We start from the raw sequence: 17,801 nt of genomic DNA, 5'->3' as shown, positions 1-17,801 counted from the left end.
CATTTTTTGCAAGCTTTAGAACCAATGGACATTTTTTTGCCAGCTTTAGAACCAATGGACATTTTTTTGCCAGCTTTAGAACCAAGACATATTTTTGCCAGCTTTAGAACCAATAGACATATTTTTGCAAGCTTTAGAACCAATAGACATATTTTTGCCAGCTTAGAACCAATAGACATATTTTTGCCAGCTTTAGAACCAATAGAGACATATTTTTGCCAGCTTTAGAACCAATAGACATATTTTTGCAAGCTTTAGAACCAATAGACATATTTCTGCAAGCTTTAGAACCAATAGACATATTTTTGCAAGCTTAGAACCAATAGACATTTTTTGCAAGCTTTAGAACCAATAGACACACTTTTTGCAAGCTTTAGAACCAATAGACACACTTTGCAAGCTTTAGAACCAATAGACACATTCTGCAAGCATTTTAGAACCACTAAGGGCACTTACATTTGAGTTGACATGTGTTCAGTGTTATTCACAGCTCAGAGAAACGTGACCCTCTGCTTTCTTCCATCTTGAAGAGTGAGTGAGGCACACCACTTCCTGGTTTTATAGTCCCTCCCCCCTGCCGCCAGCGGGGGCAGCAGAGGGAATGGGGAATTTTGTAAAAACATTAATATCTGTCATTTTTAATCGATGGGAAAAATCTTCGGCACACATGCGGCGGAGGGGGCCTCTGAGCAAGGTGGCCAAAAATGACGGCTGTAGGTGGCGGCGTTCTCTCGGAAATCGCAGCACAGATGGCCAAAACCGGTCAAGAACAGACTTTTACTAATATAGAAGAAGATAGATAGATGTCCCTGTGTTTTCTTGCCTTTTTTGTGACATTAAATCTTTAGGCTAATTTATACCAGAAAGATTAGTTTAATTTTGCAATTAAATAACTTTATATAAGCCAAATTCTGGTTATGCTTATGATTTTAATGATTTACTAATCTGTGCGGTGCCGACTGGCAGGGGAAGAGATCGATCTGCACACACGCGGTTTTTAAGATTTTTAAACCTCGCTAACTTTTATGACATTCAACCGATCAGAATGAAACTTGGTGGACTCGCAGCATAGGAGAACGGTGAAAAATTGTAGTGCTATCGCAAACCGTGTTTGTGCAAAAAGAAAGACCGCCAAACCGGAAGATGACAAGATCAGAGTTTTAGCTATGTATAGATCACCCGATTAGATGGTTTTCTGATGCCCCCAAGTTTTTGCAGCAGAACGCGAGTACCAGAGCCGATTTTGTCACGTATTAAATGTGTGAATTCAAAGCAGAGTAACCGCTTTTAAATTTATTGTTTCTTTTTTTATGGTTTATATTTTGTGTTTAAGCTTTCCATTGTAATACTTAATAATGAATAGAACTTAAAATCATGAAATAAAAATCTAGTTTGCTCACCTATTTTAGCGATGTCTCATTCTGTTGTTCCCCCCCCTGTTGAGTAACATCGGGAATGCCATTTACAGCGCTATTACGGGGTTTTTTTGCACTCATCATGATTTATTTTTTAAATTTACAACGGGATTATAATGACCCTGGCATGCACTACGGGCCTCGTGGTGGTTTAGGTGCTGACATTTTGTAATGGAGCTTAGAAATCAGTAAGTGTCCCATATGTCTTATAAATGATTTTTTTGTGTGTTTTTTCCCCAAATTTTAAAAGTATTAAATTTTGGTCAATTTCTGGTCGATTTTGATATATTAACTCAAAGGGATCATAGGGTAGAATTGCTAGAATTTAGAAGATTCAGGGGGGATCTTATAGAAACGTACAAAATTCTTAAGGGGTTAGACAGGCTAGATGCAGGAAGATTGTTCCCAATGTTGGGGATGTCCAGAACAAGGGGTCACAGTTTAAGGATAAGGGGGAAGTCTTTTAGGACCGAGATGAGAAAAACATTTTTCACACAGACAGTGGTGAATCTATGGAATTCTCTGGCACAGAGGTAGTTGAGGCCAGTTCATTGGCTATATTTAAGTGGGAGTTAGATGTGGCCCTTGTGGCTAAATGGATCAGGGGGTATGGAGAGAAGGCAGGTACAGGATACTGAGTTGGATGATCAGCCATGATCATATTGAATGCGGTGCAGGCTCGAAGGGCCGAATGGCCTACTCCTGCACCTATTTTCTATGTTTCTATGGTAGGCCCATATTTAATGCTGTGGTTTTCATTATGATTTAATAACTTTCAAATTTGGCCACCCATGTCTCGGGTTGGTACCCTTATTTACGGAAACACCCATGTGAGAATCTTAGCAATGACATTCAGTTTTATATTTCCAGTTAAAGATTTTAAAATGTGTGGTTAATCTTTGGTTATAAATGTTTTACAAGATGCCCAGCGTAAAATATGACATTTACTGCAAAATTATACAACAGAATTTTGACATGAAAGTGGAGGAAGGAGATGATCTTCTACAGTCAGCACCTGTAATGATTATAACTTTGGAGACACGACCAATGTGACCAAGATGAGAAATACATTTTGTTCACAGAAAATAAGCATTATCTCTGGTTAGGAATGCGATGGAAGACAAATTATAGAAAATATTTTTTAGTTTAAAATAGTCTCTATATCTGGTGGCACATAAATATCACACTGACAACAGAATTAGAGTCATACAGGAAACAGGTTTTGGCACAACTTGCCCATGCCGACCAACATGCCCCATTTACACCCGTTGCACCTGCCTGCATTTGGCACCTCCCTCTAAACCTTTCTCATCCATGTACCCATCTAAATGTCTTTCAAATGTTCATATAATCCCTGCCTCAACTACCTCCTCTGGGCGGCTCATTCCATATACCCACCACCCTCCGTGCGGGAAAAGCTGCTCATCATGTTCCTATTAAGTCTTTCCACTCTCTCGTTAAACCATGCTCTCTGGTTCTTGATTCCCCTACTCTGGGTAAAAGACTCTGTGCATTGGCCCTTTCTATCCCCCACAATATTCTATGTTCTGTTTAACATTCTTCCATCAACCAAATAACCAAAGAAAGGACGTTCCTTTAGAAAGGAGATGAGGTGGAATTTCTTTAGTCAGAGGGGGATAAATCTGTTGAATTCATTGCCACAGAAGGCCATGGAGGCTAAGTCAGTGGATATTTTTGAAGCATAGATAGATTCTTGATTAGCACTGGTGTCAAGGGTTATGGGGAGAAGTCAGGAGAATGCGGTTAGGAAGGAGAGATAGATCAGCCATGATTAAATGGCGCAGGAGACTTGATGGGCCAAATGGCCTAATTCTGCTCCTATAACTTATGAATTTATGAAAACCCAACAAAACTGTGATAATCTGGCATGCTAGGGATGTTGGTGCTGGCACTGGAAAGATAGATTTACCAGACTCTTGTACGGCGGGGTGAGAGGATGATCGGGGTTTCTACGCTCTATCTCAAAAGTCTAAAGTATAGGAAATTGTAGGCAAAATTGTATTGAAAAAATAAGTGAAAGACGACAAACAAATGCTGTAATTGGTTTGTTACCTCAGCATGGATTTACCAGTTTCTTCTGGCTTGCGAATCGTAAATGGACTTGGGTCTATTCCAACGTTCTTTGGCATGAAGTCCCTTTACACAGACAGAGTACAGAAAAACCATTAAATGTTAGTCCTACATTATTCTTAATTTTCATACAAATTTGCAAGGCAGCAAAATAAAATATTCAATATTATCAAAGTTGTAATGCAAAATCTTTCATAAAACATGTCAAAGACTGGTGGAAGTACTTTATGGTTAAAGATAATGCATACTATAGATATTTGTACATCTAACATCTCATTTAGCTGATCAATTACAATGATCTAATGCCAAATAGAGTCAACGTTGGAAGTCAAAGACACTTTGACAGACTGGGAAGAGGGGAAAATATGGTAGGTTTAGATGCAGAAAAGATGAGGGAGGAATGTCTAGGATGTTAGGCATATCACAGGGATAAACAGTTGAAACAAGGGTGCTCCGGGTTCCTCCCACACTCCAAAGACGTACAGGTTTGTAGATTAATTAGCTTGGTATAATTGTAAATTGTACCTAGTGTGTTAATGTGCGGGGGTCGCTGGTCGGCGCGAACTCAGTGGGCAAAGGGCCAGTTTCTGTGCTGTATCACTAAACTAAACTAAACCAGATACTGAAGAGAGTCCAATGCTGAAACGATGTATTGGACTAAGAAAAAAATGTTGGGAATTATTTTGCTAGCTAATTAAATGAGAAATACAAAATTGTATGTAATAATTACTGCATTTGGCACCATTCAAGATCTTTCGAAACATGGGGACAATTTTCTAAATGAGGTAGAAACATTATTGAATTTTCTAATTAAAAAAATGATGACATTTCTATCTTTTAACAAAGTAGCCCCTTAATATTTGACGTGTTTCTTGTGCATATACATTAAGTTCTGTTGATAATCAAAATTTACAATCCTCATTTTATTAGCTGGCAAAACAATTCCAAAATCACTCATTGATAAAGTTGCATGCTTCATCATCACTGGTCCCATCAGTATATAGCACATCTTTCTACTTTTTAACAAATCTATCCAGTTTTGGTCTCCAAATTTGAGGAAGGACATTCTTGCTATTGAGGGAGTGCAGTGTAGGTTTACCAGGTTAATTCCCGGGATGGCAGGATTGTCATATGTTGATAGAATGGAGCAGCTGGGCTTGTACACTCTGGAATTTAGAAGGACGAGATGGAATCTTATTGAAACATATAAGATTATTCAGGGTTTGGACACGCTAGAGGCAGGAAACATGTTCCCGATGTTGGGGGAGTCCAGAAACAGGAGCCACAGTTTAAGAATAAGGAATTTAGAACGGAGACGAGAAAACACTTTTTCACACAGAGAGTTGTGAGTCTGTGGAATTCTCTGCCTCAGAAGGTGGTGGAGGCCGCTTCTCTGGATGCTTTCAAGAGAGAGTTAGATAGAGCTCTTAAAGATAACGGAGTCAGGGGATATGGGGAGAAGGTAGGAACTGGGTACTGATTGTGGATGATCAGCCATGATCACATTGAGTGGCGGTGCTGGCTTGAAGGGCCGAATGGCCTACTCGTGCACCTACTGTCTACTCCAAAAGATGGAGCATTGGACAGGGGGAGGTGGGGGGGGGGTTAGCAAAATGAAATATATATTGTGACAAAATATATTACATACTTAGCTGAATTTGTCATTCTCAGACAGAAAGCATCATCAAAAGAGCTCAGCTCATAGGGCCGGTAGAACTCTGTGTACACATCTATCTCTTCATCAGATTTATCAGTCTTCTTTATTACTGTCATCTTTTTAAGGTTTTCAGTGCAAGGAACTAGAGAGGAATGGGAGACATGATAACGTTACATTGACCTTAATTAACTTAAGAATTGCCATATAGTTTTAAAATAAGCATACCAAATTCAACAATACAATTACAAGTGATTTGTTCCTACCTTCATCATATGGCAAGGGCAGGTTCATTAGTACATCTGGTGTCCACCAATGGGTATAGCTTCAAGAAAAGTCAGAAGTTCACCATTTACAGGATTTTGATATAGTTATAAAATATAAAACATTATGGGGACTAAAGACATTTGCTGCATGAAGCAATGATCACATTGAATGGCGGTGCTGGCTCGAAGGGCCAATTGGCCTGCTCCTGCACCTATTGTCTATTGAAGTAGATGAGACAATGGTGAAGCAAAGATTCACAAGCATCTCCTCTAATTTAGGGCGGCACGGTGGTAGAGTTGCTGCCCTACAGCGCCAGACACCCGGATTCCATCCCGGTTATGGGTGCTGTCTGTACGGAGTCTGTACGTTCTCCCCGTGAGTTTTATCCGATATCTACAGTTTCCTCCCACACTCCAAAGACGTACAGGTTTGTAGGTTAATTGGCTTGGTATAAGTGTAAATGGTCCCTGGTGTGTGTCAGATACGAGTGGGGATCGTTGGTAGGTGCTGAATCGGTGGTCCGAAGGGCCACAAACAATTAAAACACACAACCAATTTACTGATCCTTTGGTGTCCTAATAGCTCCAGAAGTATTTAAATGCAACATCCACAATCCTCTGGGTAGATAAGGCCAAAGATTAAAAATCTACAGAGAAGAAACTCCTTTTCGTGACTGTCTTAAGTGGCTAGCTTCTCCCCCGCCCCACCCCATCCCACCCCCTGAACCTCTGTACCAAAGATCCTATAGCGGATCTTTGCTCTGTACTAGCATAATGTTGAATATTCAGTGGGCACAATGGTTTAATTTTGATTTTAAATGAAATCCAGTCTTTTTTGATGATATTATGCAATAAGAAAAATAATGTTCCAAATATTAGAAATGTTATGGCAAGATGGCAAGAAAATAACACAATTAAAAGATTTCTTAAATTTTCAACAAAGCCAGGATGGAGAGATACATTTATATTTAAATTTTACAGAGTGTTAGACTTGAATGGTGTTTAGTTTAGTTCAGAGATACAGCGTTTAAACAGGCCTTTTGGCCCATTGAGTCTGTGCCGACCAGCGATCCCTGTACACTAGCACTATGCTACACAGAAAGGACAATTTACAATTTTTACCAAATCCAATTAACCTACAAACCTGTACGTCCTTGGAGTGTGGGAGGAAACCGGAGATACTGGTGAAAACCCACGCGGTCACAGGGAGAACGTGCAAACTCCATACAGACAGCACGTGTAGTCAGGATGGAACCGTGAGGCAGCAAATCTAAACCTGAGCCACTGTATCACCCCTGATGGTGTGAACCAGTGAGTTGGTATCTCCTAAGAAGAGCACAGCCTGGTGTTGTTAAAAAATGGAATTCAATCTTAAAAGTAATACACTAGATTTGGCAGTTGAATAAATCTTCAAAACAAAATAGAAACCATGTCATTTATTACCTTCTCTTGGGAGACAAGAGTGCCATCGTGTTCTTATGATGCAAGTAATAGTCAGTGGGAAGTTCCCAAAGGTGAGACTTTCCTTCCAAAGGCTGGAAAACGCCGAGAAACAGATTGATGGCATCTTGTCTATCAGCATCTGCAACACAAGGAAACATCTTTAAATTATTATTATTATGAACAGAGTTTGATGGCATACACTCCCCTATGCAAGAAGGAGATAGTTGGAGTATAATATGAGATTATCCACTTTGTCAAAATACAAAATTATTTTCAAATATTTAAAAAAATAGAAGATGTTGATGTGAAGTTATTTAAAGTGTGTTGATTTATGAAAACCATGGAAGCAAAACACTATTTAGCCACAATGTGCTTGAGTAACTCAGCCAGTCAGGCAACATCTTTTAGCTTGGTTTAATGTAGAGATACAGTCTGGAAACAGGCCCTTCGGCCCACTGAGTCCGCACCAACTAGCAACCCCCCACACACTAGCACTATCCTACACACTAGGGACAATTTACTATTTTACCAAAGCCAATTTAACCTACAAACCTGTATGTCTTTGGAGTGTTGGAGGAAACCGGAGCATCGGGGTAAACCCATGCAGATCACGGGGGGAACGTCTTTTTTAAGACCACCAGGCTGTGCTCTTCTTAGGAGATACTAACTCACATAAACCCTGACACCCGTAGTAATTAAGAATCTATCTATCTCTGCCTTAAACATATCCATTGATGGCCTCCACAGCCTTCTGCAGTCACAAGTCGTTGTAGCAATGAATTCCACAGATTCACAACCCTCTTGAGTCACATTCCTTCATCTGCTGGAACAGGAAAGCATGATGGCATTCTCTTTCAAGTTGGTAACATTTCTACACCATGCCCACACAAACCAAATCTATTTTCTTTTAGGGGTGAGATTACATTAGAAAATTTCATCATTGGAGGCAGTTCAGACATGCACAGAAGAACTCAAAAGAGAAAATGAAGTACACTTGAAAGTAACAAACTCATGATGAATATTTTGAGTGTCAATTGATGCAAGTCAACAACAGTTCAGATGCTGCTAAATTTGTACTAGAATAATTTAAGGCTTTCTGAATATATTTCACGACGTTTGAAGCATTAAAACCTAATCCGATTACCTGAAAATGCATTACTGTAGTACCTAGAGAGAGTTTGCATGATGTCCTTGGAATGTTGTGTCCAGGGCGCAATTTTCCTGTACGTTTTCACCCGATGTACGAGCTGTGAACCCCCATATTGTAAAGATAGTGTATCACCATGATCTTCATACAGCTCTTCAAATAATCTGTCCAGAAAATATACCATGTGAACAAGTAGTTACAAGAAAATGCAGATGCTGGTTTACAAAAAAGTGGAGTAACAGCAGATCAGGCAGCATTCCTGGAGAACACGTATAGGTGATTCTTCGGGTCGAGGCCCTTCTTAAGTTCTCCAGAGATGCTGACTGACTTAAGTTACCCCAGCACTGTGTGCAATTTTTCACCATGTTAACAACTTCCTATACGAAGGTTTGTTTAGTTTAGAGATACAGCGTGGAAACAGGCCCTTCGGTCCGCACCAACCAGCGATCCCTGTACACTAACACTATCCTACACACTAGGGACAATTTACAATCTTTACTGAAGCCAATTAACCTCCAAACCTGTACGTCTTGCAGGTGGGAGGAAACTGGAGCACCCGGGGAAAACCCACGCAGGTCACGGAGAGAAGTTAGAAACTCTGTACAGACAGCACCCATAGTCAGGAAGAAACCCGGGTCACTGGCACTGCAATGCTACCGCTTGCCACCGTGCCTCCCCAACAGGGAGATAATAATGAGCGTAGCTGAGATTTCCAGTTTTGCCTTGAGATGATTTTAACTTTGGTTGTTTGTATGCCCTCCCCTCCCCCACCCCTTACCCCACTGTTACATTTCTTGTTAACCATCTATCGCTACCAAGTCTCACATCCATGTCTTCTAGACAATTTCGGGAACTGGCCGGAAGAAAGTTGGAGTAATGTGTTGGTGTTGTGGCTGGAGGCCGATGAGAGAGGGTAGTTGTGAAGGGAAAATCACAGGTTATTTCATGAAGCCAGGAAGACCCCCAATTCCTCTGGCTCACAATCAGTGCTACAAAACTCAATCCATCCTTTTGTCTCTTTCACACAATGTTTTGAGGTCCAGTAAACCTAGCTAACTTAGATTAAAATATAGAAAGCATTTCAAAACTAATAGGTTTAAATGATGGATGTTGCCAGGATGTCAGCAGCTGAGCTATCGCTAGGTCTAGGACTTTATTCTTTGGAGTGCAGGGGTATCTTTTAGCGGTTTTTAAAATCATTAGGGGAATAGATAGGGTGAATGTACAGAGTGTTTTTACCTAGGGTAGGGGAATCTGGGCAGTGGGCAGGTGCTATAGACCTGCACGGGAAGGTAGACCCTCCCGCCCCCACGAGTCTCGGGCAGTTGGGGCTCGTCAGCCTGGGAAGGTGGTCCATCTAGGAGAGGGAAAACTGATTTAAAACCTCCACTGCCTTGTGGCCATATCCAGTCATGGAAAAGGCTCCAGGAGTAAACCTAAAGAAAATCCAGAGTCGGAGCCCCTAAGGCAGTTCGTCGTTGTCTACAACCTCGCTCTGGCAGCTCCTGCGACGGCGCTGGTGCCAAACTGTAACGGCCCTGCTGTTCCTTTGGATCGATCAGCGACGTGGAAAGGGGGGACGTGCTGCATGGGCAACAGCCTGTCCTCCATATGACATTGATCGCCCAGGCTTGCATCCATCCCACCAGGATGCATCACCCATGGTCAGTCATAGTAGTAGGCCCCCCTCGGTCATAAGGGGAATCAAATACCCATAGGTTTAAAGTGAGAAAGCCATTCCAAATGTGAAACTATGCGTGTCACCAGAAAGAGGAATCCAGGCGAAACATCTTACAACATACTTGGTGCCACCCTTGAAGAATCCAAACAAACCAAGTATCTTGGCATCAAATTGCAGAATGATCTGCGTTGGAATGGTCAGACTCATCATGCAACGGTGAAAGCAACAGGTGTCCTAAACTTTCTGAGACGCAACTTTCATCATTGTTCAACTTCTGTCAAGGAGAAGCTATACTTCACCCTCGTTAGACCTCATTTGGACTACGCAATTGCAGCATGGGACCCATATACAAATAAAAACATTTCTTCCATCGAACGTGTCCAAAGACAGGCAGCTCGATTTGTTACTAACACCTATGAGAGAGAAGCGAGTGTCACCAAACTTCTGAATTCTCTGGGGTGGAACCCTCTCCAAGACAGACGTGAAGCTCACCGTTTGCCCTGTTTTTACAAAATGTTAAATGGTCAGCTCGACATAGATTACAAGACCTACACCAAACCCAAACCAATTAGGAGCAGACGAGGGCATTCGATCCAATTTGTGATCCCAGCTACAAAGACAGATATGTACAGCAATTAGTTCTTCCCCCGCACAATTAAAGCATGGAATAATCTCCACCCTACTATAGTTTCCCAACCAGATGCAACTAAATTTAAAGTAGCTCTTTCTTCCCAATATCCCTTTCTGGCTTAAGCCCTCCCTTCACCACCTCCAGTTTAAATTCCATTTGGAATATTTTGGAGGACCAAGAAACCAAGAATTGAACTTGTTCCAATCAGATGGTGGTGGGTGTACGGAATGAGCTGCCAGAGGAGGTCGTTGAGGCAGATACAATAGCAGCATTTAAAAGACACCTGGACGGGAGAGGGTTTAGCGGGATATGAGCCACATGCAGGAAAATGGGACTAGTTTCAACGGGCATCTTGGATGGCATGGACAAGTTGGGCTGAAGGGCCTGTTTCTCTACTGTGGTCTATGACCAGTCTACCTCCTGATGTCAGTCGAGTCACATTCCTTACATACTTCATCTGCTAAAACAGGAAGGCATGATGGCGTACTATTTCAAGTTGCTAACATTTCAACACCAAGCCCACACAAACCAAACCTACTTATTTTTAATAAAACGTCTCGTCCAGTCAGTTGGTAGCTAGTGTCAGCAGGAAAACGCAGAAGAAAAACAAATAAGGCAGTTAGCCTTATCAAAAAAAGGTTAGAAGTGCTGGGCTATGGAAGGAGTGTTTAAAAAAATGAAACCCAGCAGTATGAACATTGATTTCTCCAATTTCAGGTAGTCCTCGCTTTCTCCCTCCTTCCCCTCCCCTTCCCAACTCCCCCACAGCCCACTGTCTCCGCCTCTTCCTTTGTTCCCCCCCCCTCCTCCACTGACATCTGTCTGAAGATGGGTCAACCCGAAACGTCGCCTATTCCTTCACTCCATAGATGCTACCTCACCAGCTGAGTTTTGGGGGTAGCATTTATGCCTACCCGCAACTATTATGAAGTTGCAGAGTTAGAGAAGTGGGATCAAAGGAAATTCAGCAAACTAAAAAAATGAATTAGAATTCATGAACATTATATTACTGCTTACCGAACAGCATCTGTGTCAAATTGCAATCGTGGTTTATCTATGACACCGAGTGCATACAGCTGGCATGCCAATGCACACTTTCCCACCATAAACTGAGCAGTGTTTGTTCGATCCAAACAGTCAACACAGTTCGTCCTCAGAACACCGGTCTGAAACAGAATTTTAGACAATTGAGCGCTTCATCAATCCTGCGAACATATTATCCAATTATACGCAATTGCGATTCAGATTGCGATTCTCACCAATGATGTTAATATGGAACAGTACAGCACAAGAACAGGCTCTTTGGCTCACTATAATCTCTAAACTAAACTAAACAATTAGAAATAGGCAGAAAATGCAGCCTTACTGACGAGTCCCATATCATGGCTTGAAACTTATAAAATATTACCCCACAGAAACTTTGGATACACTCAGAGTGTTCTGCATTATCTCTTCTCTACTGGTTCAGCAGAACACACCATGCCGCTGTCCAATTCATAAATCATTTGTTCATTCAATACTAGCATGACAAAAGATACAGAGCAACTTACAGAAAGCAATATGCAACGAGGAATGAATCATAAGCCTTTAATTCCCATGAGAAATGTGAGCATCAACCAGATGGCCAAAACCATGATTGCTTTTTCAAATTTGCACTGATTGAACCACAATGCGATACATTCACAGCACTTTAAATAAATGAAGCTGGCCAAGTCCAATTTGGAGAGTGTTAGTTGTAACGTGGAAACTGTGCCAACCTCCATGATAGAAAATTAGCTGGGAAAAATATTTGGAAGGGGATTGAAAAATTACCCAGAAGAATCATAAGAGTTCATTCTATTGTCTCAGCATCCATTTCAATACTGCTATTTATCCAATTAACTATCCTTCCAAAAACACATCTCATTTTTTATATGAAGCTATTCAGTGTGGAAATAGGCCCTTTGGCCCAACTTGTCCATGCTGACAAGGGTTGTCTAACTGAACTGGTACCACTTGCCTGCACCTGCCCCTTTCCCTCCAGACCTTTCCTCTTCATGTACGTGTCTATGTGACTTCTAAATGTGGTAACTGTATTCACCAGTACCACTTCCACAGCAGCTCGTTCCATATATGCACCGTCCTCTGTGTGAATGAGGTGCCTCTCAAGTCTCTTACACATATCTTCATCACATAAAACCTATGGCCGGTAGTTTTGAACTCTGGGGAAACTCATTAAGTTTTAAACTTGGGGCTACCCTGACCCTGGGGAAAAAACTGTGATTGTACACCTTATTTATGCCCATCATAATCAATACACCTCTATAAAGTCTGCCCTCAGCCTGCTACGCTTCATGGAAAAAGCCCTAACCATTGCCACCTCTCCTTATAACTCAAACCTTCCAGCTTAGTAACATTTCCTAAATCTTTTCTGCACACTTTTCAGTTTAATGGTATCTTTCTTATAGCCGTATGATCAGAACAGCGCACAGAACTCCAAATGTGGCGTTATCAACGATTTGTACATCTGTAACACGACGTCCCAATTCCCTGACTGATGAAAGCAGGCATACAAACGCTCTCTTCATACCCCATCTACCCGTGACATCACCTTTATAGAACCATGGACCTGCACTCTTAGGTCTCTCTGTTCTTCAACATTCCCTAGTGTCCGATCATTTACTGTGCAAGTCCTGCCCTAGTCATAGAGTGATACAGCGTGGAAACAGGCCCTTCTGCCCAACTTGCACACACCGGCCAACATGTCCCAGCTACACTAGTCTCACCTGCCCACATTTGGTCCATATCCCTCCAAACCTGTCCCACCCATGTACCTGTCTAACTATTTCTAAAATGTTGGGATAGCCCCAGCCTCAACTACCTCCTCTGGTAGCTTGTTCCATACACCCACCACCCTTAGTGTGAAAAGGCTACCCCATAGATTCCAGTTAAATCTTTTCCCCTATGTCCTCTGGTCCTCGATTCACCTACTCTGGGCAAGAGACTGCGCATCTGCCCAATTTATTCCTCTCATGACTTTATACACATCCATAAGATCACCCCTCATCCTCCTGCACTCCAAGGAATAGCGTCCCAGCTTACTCAACCTCTCCATATAGCTCACATCCTCTAGTCCTGGCAGCATCCTCGTAAATCTTCTTTGTACCCTTTCCAGCTTGACAACATCGTTCCTATAACATGGTGCCCAGAACTGAACACAATACTCTAAATACGGCCTCACCAACGTCTTATACTACTGCAACAAAATGCACCAAATGCAACACCACATATCTTTCCAAATTAAACTCTATCTAGCTTGCTGGTTGGTTGACCAAGAACCTGTGGTAACCTTGAAAAACCTTTTTCACTGTCCAATAAACCACTCATTTTAGTTTAATCTGCAAATTTACGAACCACACCTCCTGCATTCACATTATTAATATAATTAATAGTGGACCCAACTACAATCCCTGAGGCACACCACTTCTTACATTCTCCCAATCCAAAAAAACAACCCCGTCTCCTATTTTCAAGCCAATTTTATACCTGATCCTGGATCCTATGTAGTAACCTGACTTTCCAGATAGGTCCTCCGTGAGGTGCCTTGTCAAAGGCCTTATTGAAGTTCATGAAGTCAATGTTTAGTGCATGGTCCTCATTGATCTTCCTGGTTACTAAAATAATTTCAAATATGGTATACAATGTCGTCACAAATCCGTGCTTTCCTTATCACTGCCTTGATCCTCCTTTGCTGAAATTTGTACACATTTTTACTTAGCTTTCTGGCAACGTTATAAGCCTTTCCTTTAATTATTATCTTTTGATTCTCTTGATAGTCATGAATGGATCACTTATTCTCCAGGTCACTGGGTCAAATACTATGTATTAATTCTTTAAATGGCAACTATTAATTGTTTACTGCCATATTTTAATTTGGTTTCCAAACGACTATAGTCAATACACACTCCATCGTTTGCTTTGGAGACGCATGGAATTGCAGATGCTAAAAAGACATAACATGCTGGAGTAACTCAGTAGGTCAGGCAGTATCTCTGGAGAAAGACAACTGAGCCGTCCTACCAACAACTAGAGAGCAGTCCTAAACTGTTATCTGTCTATCTACCGCATTGGAGACCCTTGGACATTCTTTGATTGGATTTTAATGGCTTTATCTTGCACTAAACGTAATTCATGTTATTCCCTTTATCATGTATTTGTACACTGTGGATGGTTCGATTGTATTGTCTTTCCACTGCTGGTTAGCACACAACAAAGGCTTTTCACTGTACCTCTGTACATGTGACAATAAACTAGAATCAAATAAATGCTGGAATAACTCATCGGGTCAGGCACCGTCTCTGGAGAAAAGGAATAGGTTACATTTCAGGTCGAACCTTAATTCAGACTGAAAGATAGAGAAGGCCAGAACAAAACAGGGCCGGCAACAGATGATCTCAGGAAGGGTGGAGTCCATAATGGCCTATTGTTGGGGCTGGAGCAGATGTGCTGACCTCAGGGATACAAGGATGCAAACAGTGGAACTAGTAGGACGACTCGGGTGGGGGGAAAATAAATGCAGACGTTACTTGAAATTAGAGAAATCAATGTTCATACCACTGGGTTGTAAGGTGCCCAAGCGAAGGAGAAATATGAAGGTGACGTTCCGGGTCAGAACTCTCCTTCAGACCATAGTTTGTTTTGTTTAACTTTCAACCTTCCTGTAGCATTATACTGGGATTACTCTTGCCAAGACCCTTTAACTGATTATTAATTAACTCCTCCTGATTAGAAAATGTTATGTCCACAATAGCCTGTTCCTTCATTGCTTCCTCAACAGACCACTCAAAAAATTCTTCCAGACTGCTAATTCATTCTCCATGCCACGACCAAGAATTTGAACTGTCTGTTCTATATGTAGATTCTTCTTGATTATTGTATTACCCTTGCACATCTATTTTCATGAATGATACTCAGTCTGACACCGTTATACCTTTTGGGGTCCAATAAACCATTTGCAGCTGCCCCCAACCAATGTTTTTTCTGATTTTCGAAACTAAGATTCTCTCCTTCTACATCCTTTATTCTCATATACATTTTGTAATTTAATGCTTAAATTAAACAAATCCCAATCAAAATATTACAATTCTAATAAATTCGGACTATTTGTATTACTAGTGATAGGTACATGGCAGATACATGCTAAATTAGTTAAAGGTATATTCGGGGAGAAGGCAGGAGAATGGGGCTGAAAATGGGGAAAGATTGATCAGCCATGATTGATACATAGATATATCCAAAATAGGTGCAGGAGTAGGCCATCCGGCCTACACCGCCATTCACTGTGATCTGGCTGATCTACAACAGAACCCCGTTCCTGCCTTCTCCTCATAGCCCTAAGAGTTCTATCTAACTGTCTTTTTAATGCATCCAGAGAATTGGCTTCCACTGCCTTCCGAGGCAGAGAATTCCACAAATTCACAACTCTGGGTGAAATAGATTTTCCTCATCTCAGTTCTAAATGGCCTACCCCGTATTGTTAAACTGTGGCCCCTGGTTCTAGACTCCCTCAACATCGGGAACATGTTTCCTGCATCTAGCGTGTCCAATCCCTTAATAGTTTTACATGTTTCTATAAAATCTCCTCTCATCCTTCTGAACTCCAGTGGATACAAGCCCACATACAATTGAATGGCAGAGTAGACTTGATGAGCCGAATGGACTAATTCTGCTCCTATCATGATCTTACAGGGTCCTCCTCAATCATCAACATAACTAAGTGTTTCTTAAGTGAATAGGATAAAGCAACTCGTTGCTGCATTAGAAATAATTAGTACTATAAAAGAGATGGTGTCCGTGTAGGATATATACATAACTCTTGCAACCTGGCTATATTTTGTGATGTTCATAAATTCTAGGAGCAGAATCATGCCATTCGGCCCATCAACAAGTCTACGCCTTTCAATCACGGTGGATCTATCTGTCTTTCCCTCGCAACTCCATACTCCTGCCTGCTCCCCAAAACCCCTGACACCCTTATAGATGTTGCACAGCATCTAATACATTCCCTCTTCCTGTAATTACCTGCAGGCGACACTTATTATGAAAGTATCCGCCCAGTTCATTCCATCTGTGAAACAAAATAAAATAGAGAAAGATGGAATGAATCAGAAGAGTGAGCATGAAAATACAACAATTGGTTCTGCACTTTTAAATGTTTCAAAGTGATTTTTGAAAACCACCCCATAATATGCAGGCACTTCGAAATAGATGTGACTGGTAATATGGTCGGGTTTGAGGAGATTATTGTCATTGATAAAGTTTGAGCTCAGAATTTAGGACCGAGATGATAGAAAGTTCATGCATTGTAGATGAGACAAAATTGGGAACATAAGTTCCTGTGATAGGAACAGATTTAGGCCATTCAGCCCACCGTGTCTATTCCGCCATTCAATCACGACTCAATCCCTCTAAAACCCATTCTCCTGCCTTCTCCCAATAATATGAGCAGAAAACAAAGAGTAATAGGATTGGTGAACAAGACAAGTCATGATCTTTAGACTTTTACTTTAGACATATAGCGTGGAAACAGGCCCTTCGGCTCACTGAGTCCGTGCTGATTCACGATCTCCCCGCACACCAGCACTATTCTACACCCTGGGGACAATTTGCAATTTTTACCAAAGCCAATTAACCAACAAACCTGTACATCTTTAGAGTGCGGGAGGAAACCGGAGCACCCACTGAGGCTTTTCCCTGGTAACTGATGGTGTCCTGGCCTGGATGTCTACGCTTGACCTACAACACCATACGCAAGAAAAAGACCCACATGGTCACAGGGAGAATGTACAAACTCCGTACAAACTGCACCCATAGTCAGGATCGAACCCGGGCCGTTGGTGCTGAGGCAGCAACTCCACTGCTTCTCCACTGTGCCACCCTTGAGGATTCTTGATCAATCATTGAGGACATTTCTCCTGGTTTTTGTTGGATTCTCAGTTGCCCCAGTTTCTTTTTGTAATAAAGTTCCAGGTTTCTTTGATTAGAATGGTGTAGAATCATAGTTACAACATAATAGAACTCATTCAAGTCATTGGTCAGCTGACGATTGTCCAAAGAGCAGAGGGCTTTCCTCTTGTAGCTGGTGATTCCTTGCAAGCTGAAGAAGTCGCTAGCTGAGAGCCTGCTCCTCAACTTCTCAGAGTACCTTTCCTTGGCAGCTCTGACTCCTCTTCTCAGCTTGTACTTGGCCTGCCTGTAGAGGTCTGCATCCCCGCTCCTGTTGGCCTCCTCGTTAGACTGTCAGAGCTCTTAGTTCTGCAGTAAACCAGGGTTTGTTGTTGTTGAACCAGGTCCGGGTCCTAGTTGGAATGCAACTGTCCTTACAAAATTTGACATATGATGATACAGTGTCTGTATACTCATCGAGGATTGTGGTTGCTTCCCTGAACAAATTCCAATTTCTTTGTCCTCTCCCAGCAGTTCAACGTTCTTCCC

The 17,801-nt window shown here is 41.7% G+C and overlaps 1 protein-coding gene across 3 annotated transcripts in view; it reads right to left on the bottom strand.

The window, feature by feature from the left end:
- Positions 1 to 17,801, bottom strand: part of fig4 (FIG4 phosphoinositide 5-phosphatase) — a 72,805-nt gene that overhangs the window by 14,144 nt on the left and 40,860 nt on the right. For all 3 annotated transcript variants that reach the window (XM_033021972.1, XM_033021971.1, XM_033021973.1), the window contains exons 14-20: positions 16,389 to 16,434; positions 11,346 to 11,494; positions 8,014 to 8,180; positions 6,870 to 7,008; positions 5,427 to 5,485; positions 5,155 to 5,305; positions 3,489 to 3,572 (exon numbers count right to left, since the gene is read on the bottom strand). In XM_033021972.1, the coding sequence (XP_032877863.1) occupies positions 3,489 to 3,572; positions 5,155 to 5,305; positions 5,427 to 5,485; positions 6,870 to 7,008; positions 8,014 to 8,180; positions 11,346 to 11,494; positions 16,389 to 16,434 (795 nt within the window). The remainder of the gene's footprint in view (positions 1 to 3,488; positions 3,573 to 5,154; positions 5,306 to 5,426; positions 5,486 to 6,869; positions 7,009 to 8,013; positions 8,181 to 11,345; positions 11,495 to 16,388; positions 16,435 to 17,801) is intronic.

Source organism: Amblyraja radiata, chromosome 5 (assembly GCF_010909765.2).
Source record: "Amblyraja radiata isolate CabotCenter1 chromosome 5, sAmbRad1.1.pri, whole genome shotgun sequence".
Taxonomy (NCBI): domain Eukaryota; kingdom Metazoa; phylum Chordata; class Chondrichthyes; order Rajiformes; family Rajidae; genus Amblyraja; species Amblyraja radiata.
Note: the sequence above shows the minus strand (reverse complement) of the source record. Positions and strands in the feature narration are given on the sequence as shown.